We start from the raw sequence: 20,461 nt of genomic DNA on the forward strand, positions 1-20,461 counted from the left end.
CTATCGGGATTCTATTATGGATCTTTTGATTCACAGATTGTAGACAATAATTATATTAGTGCTGGGAAAAAAAATATCGTACCGTGATACTTTTTTATGCCGATACCAAGTATAGCTACGTTGATGAAGTATCGATACTTTCGATACCTTTTATTATCTTATGTCTTGCACGTTCTATGACATACTTTTGGAACATTTGAGGTGCTTAAAGTTGAGCTTTGTGAATGGAGTTTTATTTATTGCACTCCTGTGTATTAGGAACAGTAATGCTCTATATGTTGTTGCTGTGCTCTGAAAAACACGTATGTCCAATTTTGGATTTTTAAAAAAATGTTCACGTTAATGCGATGTCTGTAATGCGGAAACACCATTCATGTAAAAACATGAAAAATGAAAGAAATGGACATATGTGTTTTTCTCAGGACAGTGACGATATAAACGTTTATACAACATATATCTGGGACTGGATATCACGTCTATTTTGAAGTACATTTGTAATGTCAATTTTGCTAGCTTTTAATGATCTCTGGCTACTAAATATTTCAGTGCTTTGGGCATGTCACAACGTCTGTGCATCATCCTGTCATTTATTTATAAAGCTCGAGAGTCATAGCATGTGGATTATGTCAATACTGTAAACAGACAGATTCGTGCTTTAGGCTCCACTTAGGTTTTAGCTGCAGAGACAAAAACAGAAAACGGAACCAAACATACACAAACATAAACATACTGAAGAATAACAGTATTTAATTATGGGTGACATCGCCCATGTGCCAACACAACACAAACATTGTACAATTCAAAATACCCAACACAGGAAAAAGATACAAACTGTGTCCATGATAGATTTTTTTTTTTTTTTTGTACTCACCATAGTAACCCAATTTGTGTATGTGTTAAATACAAATTCACATCATAATGCAAATGAGGGATGACCGGGAAATGTTAGTAAAATACCCATCTCTGGTACGTATATACATACTGTTTGTGTATATGTATGTACATACATATGTGCGTTCATACATAGGCTGCATACATGCACACAGTGCATACATTTTGAAATTACCGATTTCTTTTTTTTTTTTTTTTTTTTTTTTTTTTAAGGTGTGCCGAGAGTAGAACCTAGGTGCTGACTTTTTGAATTTCGGCAGGTTGCTATCTATTATCTATCAATAATGTGGAAGAAGTGACAGAAAGGAAATATGAGGCATCTTTATAACCAGTCGCGGGTCGTTTGGGAAGGATATGTTTCTTTTGAAACATGAAGCTCAACTACAAAGCTCAAAGTCACAGAAAGATGTGCATACTGAGAAGTGTGAGGTGTAAAGTTCATGTCCTCAGGCTACAACAGCTCTTAGTTAACACATCCGCCAAACTCCCCTGTGGGAAGGTCGGCGGAAGGTAAAAAGTGATACATTGTATTTTAGAGTGTTTGTTGTGTGAAAAGGAAATCAAGAGAAACCCAAATGAGTTAGTCCGCGTGCACACGTTCCACCAATTGTGTGCTGGGGGAATCATTATTCTAATGGGGAAGTGCCATCCAATTATGCATCAGAAGTGCTGTACTCCTTACGTTTTCCAAAGTAGTAAGTACAGTTCAGTTTAGCTTGCCGCAGTTTGGTTTGGGAGACAACAGTAAACACAAGGCAACAATGGAGGACAGCATTCGGGTTATTTCTTTTTGTCAATAAGCTGGGGAAAAAGCTTCGTTTGAGAAATATATTGGTGTTGATCCCATCCCTTTCCCGTTACCGCATGGGAGTGATCTTTCTGTCATTTAAAGGGACACTTAATAGGTTTGCATGTAAAAATGACATCAGTACTCAAGTGCCCCCCTCAAAAGCCTGTAGTGATTTTAGGGCTTTTTTTGTGATTAGATTTACGACAAATTGCCCCGGCTCTTTTGGGGCGTGGCTTGTGTTATGTTTTCGGTCTCAGCGGTCTACGTCGCGGGAGGGAGCCGAGCGTGGTAATATTGCTCGCTTTGTCAGCTCAGATTAAAATGTTTAAATGTTGTCATTATACATTGTTTTAGTAAATTTGGTGAGCTATTTTTTTCTGTTTTAGGGGTTGTGTCTTTGTTTATGGTAAGCACATTGAGTATCCTTGTGTATGTAAAGTGCTACAGTATATAAATAAAGGTGCCTTCACTTGCCCTGCCTTCCAATAACACAGTGGCAGTTATTCACCATTTACAAATAAACCAAATGGTAGTATTTGGTGAAAACACTGTAAAGTGCCTTTTTTAAGGAAAATATTCATTTTTACGCATATTGATAAATGTTGACCTAATTATGTAGTGGTATGTGGTGTTGAATGTTTACTAAATTACGAAAACCAAGCCTTGTTTTGTTCATTTTGTGAAAATGTAAACTACTCCCACATAGCAAAGGCATTTGCGCCAGATCTGGCATGAAGCTGGCACAGGTGGTATTCAGTCGGCACTCGCATACGGCATGTGAACCGAACATGGCTCAGAACCAACAAAGGAGGCACTGTCTTGACTTAGGCAAACAATATGTGGGCCAGTTGTTCAATTTAGAACCGTGGGCCATGTATGTACAGTATAGCCAGTCTTTTCCCCACCCTTAAATACAGTTTCAATTTTTTTTCTTCACATCAGAGATGTAAGAATTGTACTACATCATCACACACACGCGCGTACGCACACCATTACGATGTGCCACATTTGTCATGTTAAAGGTCAACTGACGTCCGCGGAAGAAGCCCAGATAGCAAAATAAATAGCAAAACCCAACTGCACTCGGCCCACATATTGTACCTCAATGAATTGGAGTCCTCGAGTGGTCCACATCTGGTTCCCACAATGTTGGCCACACAAGGCCCATATCTCAGCCAAATCATATAACCATAGCTGGCCCCACTATGTTACCTAAGTAACTGCCTTGATTTAAAAAAAAAATGTATTTAAAATGCTTTATTCAAGAACACAGATGGTGGCAGAAAGGAGAGGATGAGAAGACACAACAATTTGATGAATGGATAAATGTTGTTCAGGAACATGCTGCGTCCCATTCCGTTTTCAGTGTTAAAATTTGTTTTTAAAAATGCAGTTTTCCAGTTTATGTGTGCTGGTTCTCAAGTTCTGAAAATAAAGACCTGTTTATAACACTGTAGGTGTTGAGGCTTTTTCAAAAAAAAAATCTGGGTCAAATATAGCTCATGGCTCCGGGTCAAATATGACCCAATGAATGACAATGGAGTGGCTTAGTTAAGGTTGAATTAAGGCTGATATCAGGAATCAGTTCTGCTCCATAATTAGGCCAGCTATGGTTAAATGATTTGGCTGGGATATAGGCCTTGTGTGGCCCAGATGTGGATCACTAACCGTCATTCATTGAGGTATGTGGGCCAAATACAGGTGGGTTGTGTGGCCCATCACTGGGCCGCACCAATTTTGCTGTCTGGGCTGACTTTAAAGTGACCTTACTCCTACCTTTGCACAATTCTTAAATATGACATGGGCAAAATGAGCTCTTATGATTTAATGTAGAGGAAAGGACCAACACATCCCGACAATATTTCGATTTTAACTTGCAGTTATCATTTTAGTGCTTTTTACATGCCTTTTTTTGTCCCTGGTCACTTCCCTGTTTTTGCCAGGACTAAAATACTATCCAATTAGATTTCTTTATCTCACTATAGCTCACTCTCTTCTCTCAAGTTGGTTCATAATAGAAGGATCCATCACACCATTAGCTGCGGGCGGTTTTATAAGCTCAGCAAAATGCTGCATGGAGAGAACTCAAATTATAGGCCACAGACTTACACCTTAAAATATGCCCCATGTTAGGGTTTGTATGCGTATGTGCGTAAATGTGTACGTGTGAATGATGATACCAGGAGTCACGCTCCCTCCTAATGACTGATGATACATTTCCAGGAGGGGAGGAGAGAAAAATGGTGGCAGGTGGGCACATCTCTCACCCAGCTGTCGGGCTCACTGTCTATCCTACTGTCTTCTCCTCTCTGAGTTGTTTCCTCACCAACTTCCATCTATTTGTCTCTTAAATGACATCTTTGTGCTTTAGTAAATGTTGTTTATATATATATATATATATATATATATATATATATATATATATATATATATATATATATATATATATTTTATTTATTTATTTTATTTATTTATTTATTTATTCATTCATTCATAGCATTTAGCCTTAATAGCGTGATGCAGTGAATTAATTTGAGTACATTTTATTTGCCAATTTGGCTATTTGTCCATGAAAGGCTTATAAAAAAAATAGAAAGTTAAATTGTGAAATGTTCACAACTTGTCAAAATGTCCAATATACAATAAGTATAACAAAGTTCCTCATTTACATTAGTATGACAATTACCTGCACCCTTAGTCCTCTAGTAATGGGATAGCCCGCTGATTCACTAATGACAATTAAAAAAAAAAACATAGTTCTTTAATGAAAGCACAGAAATAATCCGTCTTAATTTTTTATAGTTGCGTTTTTGCCTGTTCTCTGTTGTGGGGATGAATTGGTTTCTTTCCAAGATGTCAAATGATGTCGGAGTTGTTTTGACTTGACATGCTCTGCGAAATGTCCATGTGTCTGTCATTCAAGTTGTGAATGTGAAGCTAGATAAATGGGCCATGTTTATTTCTGTAGGACAGCAGCTGGTGACTCCATGTCAGCGGCAAGGAGATGGAGGCCTTTAGGGCAACAGTAGCATTGTGTGTACGCGTGTTTGTGCTTTGCACCAGAGTGCATGTGTGTGTCCCCACTCCGAGGGTAACGGGGGTGTTTGCTTCATTAAACATGCAAATGAATGCTTATCTTCCCCCAGCACCAGATATTGGTGCGAATAGATAAGAAGCAACCATGGTTCGATGCCAGAGAGGCAGATGCAGAAAAGTGAGAGGAACACTGCAACCCAAACATTGACAGTGAATGGCAAAAAGTGACAACAGCACGAGTCCAAAAAGTAGACACTTGATGGAAAAAGGCCGTTAGCCAAATTGTATAAGGGATCATTTTAGCCCATAAATTTCATAACATGGCACCTGATGCCTATTCACCAACTTTGATCACTCTCTGTTACATAGCAGCAACATAACGGATTGCTGTTTTTGCATAGCCGCATCATCAATTATGTTGGTTTGCCCTGCCGAGCTCTGTGTAGGTCCAAACCAGGTGATAAATGTGCCCGGGATGTATAATAATAATGTCCATTATTTTTTTTCACCCCACATCCAAAATGCTGATCCGTGCTGAGTGGGCTCCGCTGTGCTCAAGTTCCCAGTGACTTAATTACATAAAACCGTCAGTGTATGGGCATCATCTACTTAACTCCTTTGGATATTGGTGTTTATGTAATGTTTGGAAAAGTCCATTATTATGCATTTATGTGTGGAAATATCTGAGGAAATGTTTTGTTGCTCACACAAGCTCAAGAAGGTTTTTGAAATGGGTGTTTAAAGCATGCCTTGCTTGTATTTATGTGGCTGGATGGTGACATTTTCATCTGCGTCTGGGAGAAAAGTTTACGACTGGATTAATTGAAAGCGGATTATAAAAAATGTCATGTTTGAAAAGGAAAAGAGGTACTTTGCAGAAAATATCTCTTTGGTCATAATGCCATCGAGGGGATCAACATTATCACTAAATATATTTTTGTTTCTTGTATCGCATAGAATGCCTTTTTTCCATGATATCGTCTATCGTCCATTTTCACGGTGAGGGTTCAATGGCCGCGGCGAGGCTTCAGTTTCCCATTCACCGCGGCCGAGGCTTTTTGACAGCTTCTGTGTCCTAAAAGTATTTGAAGAAACTGAGTTGCTCGAGTCCGACTTAGTTGAAAGCCCACAAAGTACGTTTATAAGGAGCTGCAAGCAGACCTCCCACGGGCGGATGATGTGAAGTTGGCCAGGTAGAGCACAGATCAGCGAAGTTGTCACTTGGTGACCTCGTTCCCGATCGTTCTTGTCCGTGTGTGACCATTTGCTCACACAGCTGTACAAAGGTGAACCTGGCCCCATCCTGGCTTGTGAATAAGTGAGCCTTTCGAGGATGCTCCTTTTATAATCAATCATGGCACTCACCTTCATCTAATTAACTTGTTCACCTGTGCAATGTTCCAAACAGGTGGTTTTTTTGGGTTTTTTTACATTTTTCTCAGCATTCCTCAATTTTCCCAATCTTTTGTTAGCCTTTTTCCAAGCTTTTCTTGGAACATGTTGCAGGCATTAAACTCAAAATGAGAGAAATATTTGCTATTTGCAGCCCCACCCCCGCCCCCCTTCAAAAAAAACATTTAACGTTCAGCAGTTTGAACAGTCAATATATTGTCTTTGTTTTCAATTTAATATAGATTGAAAAGTGTTGTAAGATTTTAAAAATATTTCATACCATAAAGACTGTTCTATGATAGCAACAGTTGAGGCTGGAGAAAATGAATGTACTTCACCTTCTTTCCTAGAAAATGGTTTTGAAATGAGAATAACTTTGAGGCAACCAACATCAAGAAATAGGATTGTGTTCAATTTTCGAAATTCCACTCTAATTTTTTTCTTTGAACTCCAGTTCTAACGTTTTGCCTTTGGTGTTTAAGTACAATAACTATAATAATAAATAGACATAAAGAGACCGAAAAAAGAGTTGCTTTGGACCCCGACTTTTTATTCAGCACCATTACCTCTGATTCCCTGTAGGAATACTAATGCATTAAACACAATCACAGACAAGACAAACTATTTACAAGATTAATGCATTGAAAAATATAGTAGTGTATCCTCTCTGTTTTATAGCGTGACAAAGAATATATCCATATCCTAGCCAAGATAGTATCGAGGGTGTAGATTAAGACGATAAAGCCAGCATCTTTATGTCCTTTGAGCCAGGGGTTGGACATCGGGGCTGAGTTCTCCCAAAAGCCGTAACATTTCTCATTGTGACTTAGTATCTTCTATGGATGCATCTTAACTTATCACTGTTGGAAAAATAGCCCAGTCTCTTTATAATAAATTGTTGCAATAGTCAAATAAAATATAGATAGTATATTTATTTACGTAGAACTCAAGTTGCTCTCATGTGAGATACCGTTATGTGCATTTTATTGTCTGGGAAACATCTGTACTGCTGTCTTGGTAGTCATCATGGTTTTCCCAATGTCAATTGGCAAACCCCAGGGGGACCATCGAAGGCTACGTGACCTTAGATTGTTCCATGATGACTGATGCCTGGTGTCTCACTTGCTGGGGTGAGTGCTAAAACATACACCAGGGGAACCAGGATGTTAACGCTTTTGACCATCATGCTTTGACTTGTGGCGACCGGCTCACGTGACTTGGGGACATTGCAGCCTCCACGTTTCGTGTGTTGGAAAATGTTCTGCCTCGGCCACTGATGTCTGTCCCTCAAGTGTAGAAACCAGAGCCCCATTTCCACCAAGCAGAGGAGTTTGGTTTATTTGCACTAAAATGATTGTGTTATGGGAACGAATTGTGAAGGCTATGCAGTATCCAAAATGCTTCTGTTGTCATTCATCTGCTAAGTTCCTGAATGATATTTGGATGAACACTTGCTTATTTAATTATGAATAATGCTCCCTAGAGTTGTAGTCCCATAGCGGAAGCCTGCATGTGTGTAGCTCAACATCCCGAGTTGAAATCAAGCTCTTCTTTAAAGAGCAAACGAGTTGATACTGAGTCAACAGCACCTCAGCTGGTTGTGACTTATCAGCAATCCATTCCACTCGATATACATTTGCATACCAATCTCAACATGAGGCATGTTGAGATTTTTTTATTTTTTTATACTCAATATACAAAGTAGGATAATATTTATAGTATTTGAGCTGTCACTAAGGATTTTAAAAAAAAAATTGATTATACTGTCGATTATTCAATCAATCATCTAGAAAGGCAACTCAAAAGTGTTGTATTAAATCGGTTACTCGGATATTTGCCCCACCCCCCAATCGTAGGCTATTTTACATTAGCTAATGAGAAAAAAAAATCCTACCCTTCGTATGCGCTGGCCGACCGCCTCTAAAGACACGTACTGTATACATCCCCGTGTTCACGTTTCCAAGCGATCCCACCTCTGTCGTGCAGTAATGACATAAAAAAAAAACATTTTTGTCCTCTTTTCGTTTAGAACAGCCCTCCAAACTGTTGGGTTTTCCAACAAGAATCTCCCCACTGACTGAGGGACTGAGTCCGTCTGCAACAAATGTCCGTGCGGTAAACATTGACGTGGCTAAACTTGGTTCCAAGCATCGCAAATATAGTCTTAAGAGTATTAATTATAGTTTTGAGGCAGAACGTTTTGTGTTGACACATTTTTGTGGCCGACGCTGATTTTATTCATTTACCCCAAAAAAAAAAAGAAAACCCACACACCACACCTGCCCTATATAGTAACCGCCACTAGACATCTTTAAGGCTGTGGTCACACGTGGATAAGAGCTCATGCAGGTTGCAGTGAGCTAGCTTCGGTTTGTAAATGGTTTACTTTCCATATATTGACCCCACCGGTAACAGCTTGAAGATTGTGCCAGATCATTTAAGAAGAGATTAGAAGAAAATATCTCTCCTGGTACATCGATATTGCTTTGTTATCCTTCATTTATTGTCAGCGGTGCAAGACGGCATACTTTTTCATCAGCCCATATCAATTTTTTTTTTTTTTTTTTTTTGAACAGCTGCAGGAACACAGTCATTAGTTTGTTTTAATCAACCAATTACTGCACTGATGGCTTTGGATAATCAACAAAATGACAGTAACAATAATGTCGAGATGTATGCTTGGCGCTTTTCCCTCCAATATAACAATTTTCACACGCGTGTGTATCCGGATGCGATTATTTGAAACGCATTGTGATCGTATCATTTTGCGAGTGAGATACCACCTATGAGAGAGATACATTTCAGTCACAAGATAGCCGTACTCATGTGGCTGCATGTGTGTGTGTGTGTATGTACACACTGGGTTTGAGTCGGGGTTGTTGAGTCATTGTAGACTAGACGCGATGATATATTGTGATCGTCGGACCAGCCTGCGCCTCTCCCACCACTTAATTAAAAGCTCCTGTCCCAGGGTTTCACTGCCTGTCACATGCAATCTTTCTCATCCATCAGACTCATACAGCTTTGAATATATTGCCACATACTGTACCTATGCATTCGCGCGTGTGTAACTTTATCGAATTTTACACCTACACGCACTCCCACTGTGTGTTATTTGTGGTCCACAATATTATTTGTCTCCATGTTGTGAAATATTCGCTGTCTAGCTGTCTGCTGTCTGTTACACCAGAGAAATGTGAAACATGAGCGATAGCTTCACAGTAAATGACTATATTATTGTTTTCTTATGGAGTACTCTTTTGAAGGCTCGAGTGATGGATTAGATAATGGTGTACATCCATTGAATTTGTTCTGTTGGGATTTCAAATGTTACCTGTTGAGCGTCATACCGCACACACGATTAAGGGAGCAATATTTCTTTTTCGCTTTTTGTTTTCAACACGTCGGTCTCAGTCAGACGTTGAGATCTCTGTGTGGCGTTTGCCCGTACTCTCTGTGCTTCTAGTTTGTCCTCATACCTTAAAAAGTTAAGTTTAGAATCTCAATTATCCATAGGTATGGATGTGAGTCTGAAAGGTTGTTTGCCTTTATGTGCCCTGCAATTGGCTGGCGACTAGTCCAGGCTGTACCTACCTCTCTCCTGCAGTGACCTTAATGAAGACAAAGTGTATAGAATATAGATGGATGGGGGGAAAAAAGAGGTCCAGGGATTTTTACAGGTCTGCTTGTATGAACTGCTGCAGGATTAAGTAAAACATTTCAGTGTAAATTTTCAGGAAGAAGCATCAGGAAGTCGGATATGTGTATTAACGTTATTGTGCTATACAGTGAACATAACACTGGTCAACAGTAACTTTTAGTCAGAGATGGCTTTATGTGACCCCAAATGTTGAGTTCAAATACTATTTTTTTTTTTTAGAACATCAGGTTTTTGATATATTTCCTTTTCTTTTTTTTTTTTTTTTAAGTTTGACACAAGCTTGCACAATACGGATTTTACCATGCGTTGTAATTCATAGCTATGACATTTCAGAAAAAACTAAACATATTACTATATTAAATATATTATTTTTATTAATCTTGTTATTATTATGATAACCTAATGTGCTCAAAGAAAAAATTGAGGGGATATTGCGAATCAGTGCCTAAAAATCATCTAGAAAAGTTCACTTGCATCGCGGATTAAACATTTTGTAAAAAATTATTGGCCAATGTAATGTTCTAATTAGTTCAGTCTGAATCAGCAGCAACTCTTCTGCGTGCATTCAAGCAGTATTGCTTCAGCAATAGACTCCATACAAGGATTAGCCCTCCATTTTGGGGGAGCTTTTCATATACACAGAGCTCAGGCAACAACTGTGATGGCCTTGTTGACGAAAATACGACCGCTTCAATGCATTATATCGGGTAACTTTTTACAGTTTCTTACTAAATTCATGAGTGAACACATTGACCTTTAATCATGGCATCCACGTGGAGCTCCCATACTGTTCACAAACCAGAGGGGTCAGGAGGACTTCTTCAGGCACACACATCCATCCCATGCTTCGACATCGTAATGGTCTTCCTCTGAAGCAAAACTACTGATAGCGACTCCCTCTAAATCATACGTTAGATTATCCCCAGTGGGTTGAGCGATTTAGGCTGCCTCGGTCTCCGAACCTCCGGATCCAAGCAAGACATCAAACTGATGCTCTTGACTGTGAGCCTGTGTGTGTGTGTGTGTCGCATCAAAGTGATAGCGTGCATGAGCGCTTCACAGCATGCGATGTATTGGGAGTTGGAGAGGGAATCTCATCGGAGAACAGGGCGTACGTGATTTAACAACAGATATCGAAACAAAGGATTTAGATTGGTCACTTACATTGAGCAGGAAGGTCTTCGTTTAAGTGTTGAATTAATCTTTTCACAACATGAATGTCACATTCCATATAACACACACGCGCTCCGATCTGAAGGACTGCTCTTTGTCGAGAAAATGGAGATTGATAATCAGTCATAGGTGACTCCCACGCATAGCGTGTCTGGCAAACATAGATGACAAGATTGTCAGCTTTCTGTTTTCTGCATTTCGCAGTAGTGTGCGGCGTTGACGGCTCATACAACATTTTAATCTTGCCCTATTTTTTTATGCTCATGACTTCCGAGACAATGTTTCCCCTGACAAACAGCAATTCTTTGAAAATGCAAATGGAATATCAGAAACAAAAATCAACTGAGCTCTGAATTTGTTGGCTTTTCCGCAGTTTTATGGATCCAGTCAGAGTCCTGTTGGCAAACAATGATTCAGTGTTTTATTATTTGGACTTTAATTTCCGTGTGTATTCAGCAGCCCTGTACTCCTCCAATTCATATGCTAATGTCAACTGGTGTTCTAATAGTAAGACTATTTTGTGACTGCTGCTCAGTCAAATGGGGCTTAATGGATCCACAAGTGCATGTATCCCAAATTAATCATTTGTGTTTGCATCACCTTGTAATAAAACATTTCCAGGAAAAGGAGCTTCAGCTTGCTTGTGCCACCACGCTATGAGCATAATTCGAACAGTGCCTATGTTGCGGTTCAAGAGAGGTGGCAAAATACTCCAATCCATTTTGAGTGCCCAGGCATGCAATTGAATCTTGTGATTTAGCAGATCTTTGCTGCATTTTTTTTTTTCCTGCCATTTTATCCCAAACACAACTGGAAATGACTAAAAATGCACATCTCAAGAATAGAAATAGAAAACAGAGCTCTTGCTTGACAAGCCAAGTGATCAGCTTGTTTTCTATAGTAAAAAGCCAAGAAACATGCAAACACTTCATAAAAATGAAAGGCATGAAGTTTTATATAACAGATAGATATATTACAACTGTTACATTAAAATAATTTTATCATTTTATTATTTGTACACATAACACAGGTTCCATGAACTTTTCTATTAGTGTGTGTTGTTGACTAGTTTGAGATTGTCTAGCACACAGAGCTACGCCAATGCTGAACAACATGCACAATATTTGGATCAGCACCAAATCTTTATAGATAAACACATCCTGAATTCTTAATTGTTTAGAAATTACAGGAACTTCTCCACTAAGTCGCATGGTTACATGAAGAGCAATGAATACATAACCTCTTTGGAGTTATTAAGCTATTGACAAGAACAGCCTGCGACAGGAGCTTAGATAGTAATGCGCTTGTCTTCAGATTCGGTGAAGCAGCATGTGGCTCATTGCCCGATGTTATTGTTGTTCCACTGTTCACATTTAGATGTTATGGTCACAATGCAGCACATGTTTAGTATACAAGTCAGATCTACAGTATATAATGCATTCCATGAGTTTACTCTGTACAATCTCTCCTCTTGATGGAGGAATAAAATGACAAAGGCTTGATTTACTAAAGGCGCAAACTTGACTGCTCATGCAAACAGATATGGAAGTAGAATTACTCACCTGGAACACCCAGGATTCCATCTGCCAGCTGGGCGAAATTGCCATCCATTTTGCGCTTTCTGGGAAGAAATAGATTAATTCAGCATATACACAATGCAATTTGTGTATGAGATGATTTTTGCATTTTCAAAAACCCGCCTGAAAAGCGATGCCTGCTATTTTGGGATTTTGCCATATCAGGCCCTTGCTGTTGTCTAGTTTTTCTTACTTTAGGATAGGAAATTGCCACAACGACTAAGAGGGACAAATTTTGTTAAAATAAAAAAATCCAACTAATTGTGCGACTACAATGATTCAACTCATGTCCGGGCACACATCCCCGGTGAATAATTCATACAGGTGTTCTGTCGTTATCTGTTATGGTGTAAGGCAGCGATAGCTTAACTGCTATGATAGTTATAATAGCTTGGTGATTTAGAAACACACGGCAGATGTTTCTGCACAGTACACTTACCTAAGTTTGCTTGCATGCATTTATGCTTGCAATTAAAGTGCAGACGAGAGCAATTGCATGTACACGTTGTCCGTATCCAACAGGGAGCTTTTAAAGATCTTGTGCATAGTAAGTGTGTGAGTCTGTGACATGCGGGATTGGTTCTGTATGTGCGAGATACTTTAGTTATGGGAGCATTGTAATGCATAAACATTTGCACATTAATGCACAATTTTGACACAAGTGGAAGTTTGGGTGCGAGAGAAAGCGGCACCCCTTCAAATATCTCAACATAAATTTTCAGCACTATGATGGATTGTTTTCTTCTTTTTTGTGGGAACCTCCTTTTTTGTAGCAGCTGTGAGTAGTGGAACATTGAAGGTGGTTTCAGTCAAGACTTTGACGAGATGGTTTCTTTTCCAGCCTTACCAATTGAACTGTCAAAACTCATAAATGTTTGTCTTAAGCCTTACTAGGAACAAAAATCTGCACCAAAAGAAAGTAAGCGCACCATAGTTTGTGCTTCTACACTGACACAAATACGTCTCTGTCACAGGACATTGCCTTTGTATTTATCAATCCAGAACATACCCAGAGATGGGCACTTGACCCTTTTTTGCCGCTCCGTCATCCATCTGCGACTTGGGTACCTTTCCGTCATCGTCCCTCTGTCCTTATTAATAGAAATAATCATCCGACCCCGTCTGTCCTCGTCCTTTAAAAGCGCTTCCGTCCTTACATTCATTCAGTTTTGCATTATAACACAATACGTTTTCTGTTTTTGTTTGACAATTAGATAATTATTGCAAAAATAACGCAACATTATTTTAGGAGGGAACAAAGGACTTCCAACTCCGGGGTCGTTTAAGCGTACAGCGGCACTGGCCGAGATTTTTACGATCTAAAGATGTCCCAAGGACATGCTTCGCATTCAAAGGGATAATTATGTACTAAATGTTAACAAAACACAATTGCTTTCCATCTTTTTCCTACGCCCAATACATAATTTATCCTGGATTACACACACAACCCTCCTGTGTCATAATCCGTGGTATTACATGTGTTGAGCCACTAGAGGGCAGACTATGCCTGTGCAATGTAACGCACATGAAAAGTGTTGTGCGGGCGGTTAAGGCAGCTCCGTGGTAACAGTGGTCTTTTTAAAAGAACGTAACACGTAAATTGGGACTTGACCCGGTTTGGGACGAATAGAGGGATGGCTGAAAAAACCCACTTCCGTCCTTCCTTAGTCCGTCCTTTTTAAAAGATTTCTCTTCCTCCGTCCGTCCATTCACAAAATGATTTGTGGTCCCGGGACGGAATGCCCAGCTCTGAACGTGACTTTATCGAGCACAACGTCTCCCCACGAGTTTGGTATAAACATGAGGGAATGCGCACATACACTCACCCCCCCCCCCGCCCCCCCCCCCCCCCCCCCCCACACACACACACACACACGCACACTGCATAAAAGACCAAATGGCTGCTTTGAGCGACAGGTTGTAGTTATCACGTCACCCTGTCATGCTGATAATGATGAAGCATTGATGGTTGTCATGGCAACCATCAGTGGGTGGTTGTATACCATCATAAAGGAACAGATCTACAAATGCGTGAGTGCTTCTGAGCTTCATACCTAAAAGTGAGTCTGTAGAATTTAATTTTATGATGGGCAGATAAATGATATTAAATGGAGTATTATAATAAATGTATATATGTATGTATATGTGTATATGTATGTATATGTATATATGTATGTATATGTATATATGTATGTATATGTATATATATGTATGTATATGTATATATATGTATGTATATGTATATATGTGTATATATGTATATATGTATGTATATATGTGAGTATATATGTATGTGTGTATATGTGTATATATGTATGTGAGTATATATGTATGTGTGTATATGTGTATATATGTATATGTATATATATGTATATATGTATATATGTGTGTGTGTAGGTAATACAATTACAAATAAAATCAGCATTTAAGAGGGATTAAAATGAATTGAAATCAAAACTAAAAGACTGAAGAAAAAGTTGCATCTTGGTATATGGTAATGGTAAATACACTAACTGCAAAGTGAGAAGTACAATGAAGCAATGAGTGACATACCTTGAATTTTTTTTTACATACAATTTGAGTTGCATCATACATACAGCTTTTAGTGCAACAGAGGGTGGCGGTATTTTCTCTCAGCTGGAGAACTTTGGTTTGAGCTACCATGTCCACAGTCATCCAAGTCGACTCATAATGCTGAAGGTCTTGCAGCTTCTGTTTACGCTACAAATGACCTTGACACCTGACATTTCAACTACTTTTAATTGTTGAGCCATTCCACAGCTCCTTATATCATATGTTTTTATGATGATTATAATTTTATGATCATGTCCTGATTTTAATATCAATACAGTTGATTTGGTAGCTCGGACTAGGATTTTGACAACATGCTTTTGTTCAATTTTAAAAGTTAGGATCAATTATTCATTTAACAGAAGTTTTTTCATCATTTTATTTGGAAGAATTTCCCTCATTAAACACAAAATATATGTAAAAATATTCATATTGCAAAGACCATGTCTTCCTTCACGTGCTTCAGTTATATTCTTCTTCTTTTGAGGGCAAACCAGAAAGACTGATTCAACAGCACCTCTGCTGTTTACACCTAAGTAGTCCACTCCATTTGGCCCGGATTACTATAACACACGATTAATCATTTCAATTATCAGTTTTACAGAGTCGATGGAATAAAGGGCATAAAATATGGAAGTTTGGCTTTTAAACTGCTTGTGCATTGGAATCTCTGCAGTGCCTGCCCACCTATCAAGTGCAAAACCAGAACCAATTTTTGTTTACATGCAGCTCAGATTTTGGCCCATCTCTGAAATAAAAGCTTGCCTAATTCAAATAATTCCACTCTCACGACAAGTTTCTGAGCCCTTAACTTGGCAGCTTTCCAAATATCTGTCATTTTATTTTATTGAAAACAATGGCCATATACTTGGACCCTGTATTGTCAACAGTTATATACCATATCAAAGCCAAAAGCTAAGAGTTACAGGGTTGTTGGATGTAAAGATTAGCACTAGCTATGGAGGGAGAGGTGACGTTTCTTGCTACACAAAACAGTAGCAGCTACAGAAGCACGTAAACAGTCTGTCAGATGAATTATAGCCCAGAGTCCACTGTAAATGTGTTCTCCGCATTGTAAAGTATTAAAGAAGGTTTTACTAACAGTCTTTTGAGATGGCATCTTTTCCAGCATTCTGTGCTCGCTCCACAGTGTTGTATACGTCTTAATGTTGCAAGGACCTGCGCGCCTTCAGATTGGCCAAGGTTATCTGCATTTTGTCGCTTCGCGTTTCCCCCAAAATTCATTCTAAAACGACAAGAAAGCAGCTTTGCGTGCGACGTACATTTCAACAGACCTCAAAACTGTACTCGTGTGTCGTTTGTGTGCAGCAATGTGATTAGCAGAGGGCGCTGTGAGATTTGGCTGTTGAGAGCGCAGTTATGTAAAGTGTCTCCACACAACAGGATCCCTATTTTAAGAAAGTGGCAGCCTGTTGGGGTTGAAGTGTTGCGGTATTCCGAGCGGCCGTGTGCAACAAAGTAGAATGACGGTTTACTTATCACAGCGGTCTCTGAAATCTGTCAGCCTTGTCTCAACTCTCAACAGTTTATTTTTTTCTTGCTTGTTATTTCATCCATACATAACCAACGACTTCTTTTATCGCGCCGCCTGTTACTATTTTGTGGTTTTGTTGTAGCACAAAGGTTCAAGAAAATATAACTCGTCGTGAACCGTCACGTTTGTAGCATGTGCTAATGCTAACATACATGTATGCGCCTGTTCTGAATTTTGAAGCGGAGCAGTTGTATGGTTGTTGTGGGGATTTTTTTTTCAGCTTCCGATTTCGACCACCTCTCGTATGCTCGTCTCATAATGTTATCTGATGGTAATTTAAATGGAAATCTTCTCCATTTTACTCTCACTGTATTCCTGTTTTTATTCAGAGGTTTCACCACATTTATGTTCAATATTCTTTTTATTTCTAGGACTCTCATAAGATGTGCTTTGCGCATCAATCTCTGCTTCTCTTTGCAACAAAGTAACGCGTTTGTGTTTATTCTTTCCTTGCAGTTCGGCAGATGAACATTTTCGTTGGAGTGCTCAAGGTAATGAAGACTTAACCTTTCAGCACTCCCAACTGTATATTACATGTCACAGCTTTAAGTATACCGTACGGTCTTCTTGGATATGGCTCCATCCCCGACTCACTGATTGTGTTCTACTTTCTCAGCTGATGGACAAAAGGATATTGAGGATGAGTTAACCACAGGCTTGGAGTTGGTGGATTCCTGCATCCGTTCCCTCCAGGAGTCAGGAATCCTTGATGGTGTGGAAAGTGAGTGTGTTTATCAGCAACATGTTTTGTTCACGTGCCTAAGGGTGTGTGTGTGTGTGTGTGTGTGTGTGTGGGTGTGTGTGTTTGTTTTTGTGTTTTCAGAGGCTAACAGTGAACTTAAGTAGGGCCTGATTGAATTCTAATTATTTCCCACATGTTGTGCTCTTGACATTCCTCAAAGCAAACCTGCAAACCAAAACAAAGCACAGTTCCAGCCAAAATGCATAAAAAACATCGGAGAGAAACTCATTTGAATTTCTACTTTTGGTATTTATTCACATTTGTTCTCAAGGGAGTTAATTTGTACAAAACAAATGTGTTTTCCCCCACTAAATTGTTTCAAAATTTGAAAGATCAAGGTCTTATCTTTATCTGGTCTTCATGGTGCAACCATACGGCACTTTTGCAAAATTAAAACGTGCGTTTTAGTTTAAAGTGTTTCATTTGATTATATTTATCAATATCTATCCCTATATCTCTATCTCTCTATCTCTACCTCTCTCTCCATCTGTATCGCTCTCTCTGTCCCTCTCTATTGGTATCTACATATGTAGATGCATATATATATATATATATATATATATATATATATATATATATATATATATATATATATATAATAGAGATAATTAGAAATAATTAGAAATATGCTTGTGCGATCGCGCTCATTGCGATACTCCCGCTGTTTTGCAAATGCACTTTGAAACGCACCCACAAGCATCTCAACGTGTGGGTGCTGATAACTTCAATTCATCATGCAGTGTGATATAAGAAAAAAACATTTTCTACATGTATTTGTTGCATGCTGCAGTGTAACTGGCACACGTATCTTTAAACTCACCTTTCATTCATGCCGTCTTGAATTTGTTTTTTTAGAGTGCATGTTTGCAAGTGTTGGTGTGTGTGTGTGTGTATTTCATTTCCTGGACTAGGAATGCAATGAGGTGCACATGCACGCACTCACTCACTCACGCACACACACCGCTAATCATAAATGCATGTAACACACATTCACCATCACTTACACAACTCCATAAAAATGAGCTACAAACTCCCTGTAGCCAGCACCAACCCACTTTACCTCATCACATGCAGGAATTTTGAAACAAACATGCACTGTACATATTTTTTTTCAGACGCCAACACCAAAGCTCTCTTTGACGGCTTGGGGAGCTCCGATTCACACAAAGTAATAGTTAATAATTCATGACCAGCAAGGGATTGCATGGGGATGGGATAAGACATGTGTTTTGTGAAGGCAAGTAGCTGAGGAGGTTGATCTCTGTTTTGAGGGAGAAAGTTAGTGCATGATTGAGACTGAGAAATAAGGCTACATTTGTTTTTCTGCTGTAGACACTCATAGTAGGCTTTAAATGGGATGCACTTTCCTCATTCCTTATCGTGGTCACGGTTCATTGGTTCTAGAGTCCTGACAAGTGAACACCTGCGTGGAAGCACTTGTCTGTCACAGAGAAGCTTAAAGCGGAAGTCAACCCAAACATATTTGAAACACGGCATTCTGATTCATTTTGCGTTTGCGGAATATAAGTTAATTAGCAAAATGCACTCGTTTTTAGCCATCGCCGGGGGCGGCCATTTTGTCTTCTGTCGACTGAAAATGAGATGACAACTGCTCACAATGACCAATCACGGCTGTGCCGTTTTCCGAATCTGAGCCGTGATTGGTTGTTGTGAGCAGTTGTGATGTCATTTTCAGTCGACAGAAGTGACAAAATGGCCTCTTTTTTTTGTATTTATTTTTTTAGGAAAATAACATCATTAGCCTAATAGCATAGTCATCTTTTACATACTGTCACAATGTTTTTTCTTTGTCTGTGTAGATACTCGGTCTAGGTCATGGTAATCCACAACGATTGAATGGAAGCAACTGAACTCTTGTTGTTTTCTGAAAATGTTTAAAAATGATGTATGCTATGTACGTAATTATGCTATTAAGCTAACAATATCATTATCCTATGTCCTAGTCATAACCTGTCCTCGTTAGAGTCGCAGCCTCAATCTGGAACCTCGGCCCACCTGACTGCGAGTTTTTCCAGCCTTTCTAATGTTTTTTGTTGACATTTATTTTAGGATTTCCTTCAAAATATCTGTAAGAATACATTTTACCACAACTTTCTTCCTGTGTATTCCGAGCTAAGCACTGCACCACCGCGTAGACCGTTTTAAGCATTTCATTAATGTGGCGCACATGCCCCGAGAACCGTAATTATACACATCACAGGCATATCGGTCTTTTTGTCAGAAATGAAAAGAGACAGCAAAGGAGTAAAAATAGTCACCTAATGAAACATATATGAGCGATGGGAGCACAAGTCACAGACCTAACGTCCCTTGAATAAAGCACAATGTGATATAAACACAAACGCACTCGTCCACACCACCGGCTATTGAGAGGTTTGATAACAGCGGCCTACTTAATTTCACAAACCTTTTAAAATACACTCCCTGGCCACAATATTAAGCACCTGTACAATATCCACATTCAATACAATAGCTGTATAGAACATTCCTCACAAAGAGGATAATGTTTTGACAGTCATTTCATTCAATTAGGTTAGATTTATCGGTTGATGTATTTATTTGAGAGTTTTTGCTCTGACGAATGATCAATCGAGACTACCCCGGAGCCGAGGCATGGAGGCAGCAAAAGTAGCTTCAAAAAGCCGCTGTTATGCCATTCCTCGGCAAAGTGTAACATCCATGCATTGTGAAAAAGGGGTTCAAATGGAGGTTTGTTCAAATCGATGCTCGACGGTAACTTTCAACATGTTTCGGGGAGGAAACGTATCAAGTTGTTGCGTGTGTTACAACTTCTTCTTTTCAGCCTTCCTCCTCCTCATCCTCCCATGTTCTCTGTTCCTCTGTTTCTCTTTCCCTCTGCTAATAAATTATGTATGCCATCTCCAACTCACGGAGTGCTGCACTGCTGCACTATCTGCTCTGAATTGTGCGCTCTCTTTCTCTCTCTCGCGCGCTCTCGCTTTCCCATTCCACTCTTTGCCTCTCAATCGCTCCCCTTCATCCCCCGCTACGGTTTCAATCCCTCCCTGGTCTTCCTCACCCGTTTCTCTCC

General features: G+C 39.3%; 1 protein-coding gene across 3 annotated transcripts in view; it reads left to right on the forward strand.

Moving 5' to 3' along the window:
- Window positions 1-20,461, forward strand: part of ctnnd2a (catenin (cadherin-associated protein), delta 2a) — a 211,176-nt gene that overhangs the window by 69,225 nt on the left and 121,490 nt on the right. For all 3 annotated transcript variants that reach the window (XM_086021036.1, XM_086021038.1, XM_086021037.1), the window contains exons 4-5: window positions 17,103-17,137; window positions 17,263-17,367. In XM_086021036.1, coding sequence (XP_085877162.1) covers window positions 17,103-17,137; window positions 17,263-17,367 — 140 coding nt within the window. The remainder of the gene's footprint in view (window positions 1-17,102; window positions 17,138-17,262; window positions 17,368-20,461) is intronic.

This window comes from Filicampus tigris, chromosome 21 (genome assembly GCF_054856515.1).
Source record: "Filicampus tigris isolate MCC_2025a chromosome 21, RoL_Ftig_1.0, whole genome shotgun sequence".
Taxonomy (NCBI): domain Eukaryota; kingdom Metazoa; phylum Chordata; class Actinopteri; order Syngnathiformes; family Syngnathidae; genus Filicampus; species Filicampus tigris.